The sequence below is a fragment of the Eimeria acervulina genome, genomic scaffold (genome assembly GCF_000499425.1).
Source record: "Eimeria acervulina Houghton genomic scaffold, Eah_scaff897, whole genome shotgun sequence".
NCBI classification, from domain to species: Eukaryota; Apicomplexa; class Conoidasida; order Eucoccidiorida; family Eimeriidae; genus Eimeria; species Eimeria acervulina.
In genome coordinates, this window is record NW_013547088.1 from 1 (window position 1) to 5000 (window position 5000).

The window sequence follows — 5000 nt, forward strand, 5'->3', positions numbered from 1 at the left end:
AAATATAAATAGATAAGACTGAGTATGGTGTATTCATAATCATACATATATATATATATAATATAAATATATAAATAAATATATATATATAAAAATATATATATAATAGAAACATATAAATAGAAAACAACGATATATGCTAACCCCTCTAATTCTTTCAGCAACCCAACCGCCTGGCCGCCACTGTCCAGAGTCAAAGTCATAGAAAGGATGACCCGGGTTAATTGACACCCATCGTTGTTTTTGTTTAATTGTTAATTCTGTCTTTAAAGAAGGATAAAATGTATAAACCGGCGGTGAAGACAGCCAACAGCATTCAACTATTAAACCTCCAGCAGCTCCTCGACTGAAACACACACTAGTAATAGTAATAGTAGTAGAAGTAGAAGTAGTACTAGTAGTAGTAGTAATAATAAACTGTAATTCTTTTATTTTATTATGCTATTTAGTATTATCTTTTTTGTTTATTTATTATCTTTATTAATTTATTAATTAATTAATTAATTAATTAATTAATTAATTTATTAATTCGTTAGTTAGTTAGTTATATTTATTTATTTATTTATTCGTTTATTAAATAATTAATAAATTTATCTATTTATCTACTTATTAATTTATTTATTTACTTATTTATTTACTTATTTGTGCATTTATTTGTATATACTTACATAAATTAATAAATTAATTTATTAATATATTACTAAATAAACCCATGAAGTAATTAATTTATTAATTTATTTAATAATACATAAATACATAAATTAATAAATAATGAATTAATGCATAACTACGTTAATTAATATATTAATTAATTATTAAATTAATCAGTGAAGATATAGTTTATTAGTTTTAATAACAAATAAATAAATTTGGGAGGCAAACATCGAATAGAAATAAATAAATTAATAGATGGTCCTTCATTAAAAACTTAGAGATTAAAAAAACTAAGACAACCAATAAATAAATAATAAATAAATAAATTAATTAATTAATTAATTGCATTTGTTAATTAATTATATTATTTAATTAATCAATATATCAAAAAAATAAATTAATTAAGCAAACAATTCAAATAATACTTCATAAGTAAAGGCGGTGAGAAGTAAACAGACAAAAGCTCTGTATTAAATAAATACTTAATTAACTCTCTCTATTAATATAAACATAATTTCAATTAATAATATTAATAATAATGAAACACTTTATTAATAAATAATAAAATAATAAGTTAATAATATTTTTCTATCAGTACTTTCAGCGTTTAATGTATTTAATTGATTTAAAAGAATTACAAATTAATTAAATAGTCAAAACAAAATATTTATTTATTTATCTAATTAATTAATTAATTAATTAATTAATTAATTAATTAATTAATATCTCTCACCAAGCCATCGCATACAACTCTTTGTACAAGTCTCCGTAAGGAGCTAACAAAGAACCAGCAAATGTTCTTAAACCCTAAAATAAATAAATAAATAAATAAAATAAATAAAATAAATAAATAAATAAAATAGATAAAATAAATAAATAAAATAAATAAAATAAAGGTTATTTATTACTATTATTGCTGCTATGAGGAGACAACAAAGAACCAGCAAAAGTTCTTTAACCCTAAAATAAATAAAAAAATAAACTTTAAAAATATAAATAAATAAATAAATAAATATATTAATAAAAGAAATATTATTATTATTGTTATTATGAGGGTGCAGGAAGGAAGCAGCAAATGTTTGTAGACCCTGAAATAAATAAAATAAAAAATTATTATTATTATTTAGCTGTACGATTATTATTAATAAGCATCATCATTGTGTTAAGATATACATTAACATATATATATGTAATATATATTATATACATATGCTAATATATATAATATATATTAATATATACAATATATATAATGTATATTTGTTTTACTCTGTAAGAAGTGTAGAGTATGAAGACTTGCGGCATTCTTTATATGTACACACATATAACACATATATTTAATTAAATTAATATATATAATGAATATAATATATATATATATATTTATTTATATTACTCTGTAAGAAGCGTAGAGTATGAAGACTTGCGGCATGCCGTCTAAGTCGTAGACTGGCTCAATGCTAAAGTCTGCCTGAGCAAAAATAATAAAATAAATTTACAAATATAAAAATAAATAAATTTAAAATAAATTTAAAATAACTCAAATTCAATATGCAGGCGCCAAGCAAATGAAAATGTAAATGCTGCTGCTACTGCTGTTGCTTTTGCTGCTGCTGATGCTGCTGTTGCTGCTGCTGCTGTTGATCCATCGCTAGAAACAATACACTGCCTTAGGTACGACAGCTAAAGTAGCAACAGCAGCAACAGCAGCATTAGCAGCATCAGCTGCAGCATCTAATATATCAGCAGCAAGAGCAGCAGCAGCAGCATCCAATCCCTCAGCAGCAGCATCAGCATCAGCAGCAGCAGGACCACCATCAGCAGCATCAGCAGCAGGAGCACCATCAGCAGCACCATCAGCAGCAACAGCAGCACCATCAGCAGCAGCAGGAGAACCAGCAACATCAGCAGCAGCAGCATCAGCATCAGCATCAGCATCAGGATAACTAGAAGTAATATTTACAGTATTAAGATGAGGAGGCTTCCACTTAAGAAGAAGCGGCGATGTCCCGGCAATGTACGGCAGCGAGACGGGCGTAAATATCAAACCGTCAGAGATGTGCGGCAGTCGCAGAGACAGACGCCTCACAGACTCCAAATCAAACACTTCAAAGAAATCCTACACGTCCAATAAACATATTAATTAATTATTTAACTAATTATATTTACTATTAATTAATTAATTAATTAATTAATTATATTTACTATTAATTAATTAATTAATTATATTTACTATTAATTAATTAGTCAATTATATTTACTATTAATTAATTAATTAATTGATTAATCAATTATATTTACTATTAATTAATTAATTAATGATATGTAATATTAATTAATTAATTAATTAATGATATGTACTATTAATTAATTAATTAATTAATTAATATCTATTTTATATATGTACATCTTAAATTTAAAAGGTTGATTAATAATCAAAAACGTAAATTTATATTTTTTGCGTCTCACCTTTAAATATATTTCCATTGGCGGCTCTTCGTGTGTTGCTGTTGCTGCTGCTATTAGCTGCTGCTGCTGTTGCTGCTGCTGTTGCTGCTGCTGCTGCTGTTGCTTCTGTCTTTCTAATAGGCGTTGAAGCGGCTCAAGCACTCGCGTTTTTGCTAACTGCAATCTCTTTAAAAGATTTAACTTTTGTACTTCTTCATCTCCTTCTACTGTCATACAATCGTAAATTAAATATCGCCACTTAAATTGTCCGTCCTTTAAACGGTCCTAAGCATTAACAATTCAAACAATTAAATAATAATTATAATAATTATTATAATTATAATAATTATTACTATAGTTATAATAGTTATAATAATAATGATAATAATAATAATTATTATTATAGTTATATTGATAATTATTAACAAATCAAACAATTAAATAATAATAATGATAATAATAATAATAATAATAATAATAATTATTATTATTATAGTTATATTGATAGACAAACGAATAAATAAATAAAATAAATAAATACATTAATTAATTAATTAATTAATTAGATATTATTACGAAGCTTACTGCTACAAGCTCTCCATCTAACAAAGTTATTTCTTGTGCTTCTCGTATATTCACCGCCCGAGGCAGATACATACTATCTATCTGTCGCACCTGAGTAATAATAATAATAATAATAATAATAATAATTTATAATAATAATAATAAATAATAATAATAATAAATAATAATAATAATAAATAATAATTATAATAACAATAACAATCATAAGGAATAGTAAAAATAAATTATAATACTAAATAATAATAAATAGCAAAAAAATAATAAAAAAATAATACACAATAATAAAAATAAATAGTAATAAATAATAAATAATAATCATCATCGCAATATATAAGTTTAACTCTCTATATTTTAAAATATACAAATCCACGCACCAGCACCAGCAGCAGCAGCAACAGCAGCAAAAGCAGCAGCACTAGCAACAGCAGAAGCAGCAGCAGTAGCAGCAGCAACAGCAGCAAAAGGAGCAGCACGGCTGCTGCGGTGTAAGCAGGTGAAGCGCTTATATTATTCTGCTTCTAATATTATCTCACTATGCACCAAACTCCAGCAGCAGCAGCAGCAGCAGCAGCGCCTGCTGCTGCATGTGCACAAGCATTCAACAGCAACAGGCACGAGCAGCAGCAGCAGCAGCAGCAGCTACAGCAGCAGCAACTACAGAAGCAGCAACAGCAGCAGCAACTACAGAAGCAGCAGCAACGGAAGCAGCAGCAGCAGCAGCAGCAGCAGCAGCAGAGAGCGGCTGAAGCTAAAAGAGCAGCAGATTGAGGTGTATGTACACCTCATCTTTTCTCCCAATTAAATATATTTTTTTGTCTGCTGCATATAATAAAAAACGGATGCCGTCTGTCTTCTCGCAGGCGACGTAAGCATTTCTAAATAACTCTGAAGCAGCAACAAAAACAAACCCTAAACCCTAAACCCTAAACCCTAGACCCCACTACGGTAACCTAAACCCTAAACCCTAAACCCTAAACCCTAAACCCTAAAACCCTAAACCCTAAAACCCTAAACCCATACCCTTAACCCAAAATAATAAACCCTTAATCCTATGTAATAAACCCCACCCCACAAACCCTAAACCCTAAACCCTAAACCCTAAACCCTAAACCCTAACACCTTAACCCCACACCAACCCCCCAAACCCTAAACCCTAAACCCTAAACCCTAAACCCTAGAAGCAATACCTGCCATATTTTGAAAGGAGAGTGAGACAGGCTGACCCCCCGGAAAAGTATTTCTCTTCCACTTCAATATTCGTTTAACTGCTGCTTTTACTGGTTTTGCTGCTGCAGCAGAAAACCTCAGCGCGT

General features: G+C 28.3%; 1 protein-coding gene across 1 annotated transcript in view; it reads right to left on the bottom strand.

The window, feature by feature from the left end:
* Window positions 1-2041: 2041 nt before the first annotated feature.
* The window catches only part of EAH_00051610 (mRNA capping enzyme, putative), a gene marked incomplete at both ends in the record, with an annotated part of 3113 nt that continues 154 nt past the window's right edge, over window positions 2042-5000 (bottom strand). The window contains 5 exons of the mRNA XM_013391212.1: window positions 2042-2125; window positions 2321-2773; window positions 3124-3387; window positions 4469-4572; window positions 4911-5000. The exon at window positions 4911-5000 is cut by the window's right edge and continues 154 nt beyond it. Of these exons, the coding sequence (XP_013246666.1) occupies window positions 2042-2125; window positions 2321-2773; window positions 3124-3387; window positions 4469-4572; window positions 4911-5000 (995 nt within the window). The remainder of the gene's footprint in view (window positions 2126-2320; window positions 2774-3123; window positions 3388-4468; window positions 4573-4910) is intronic.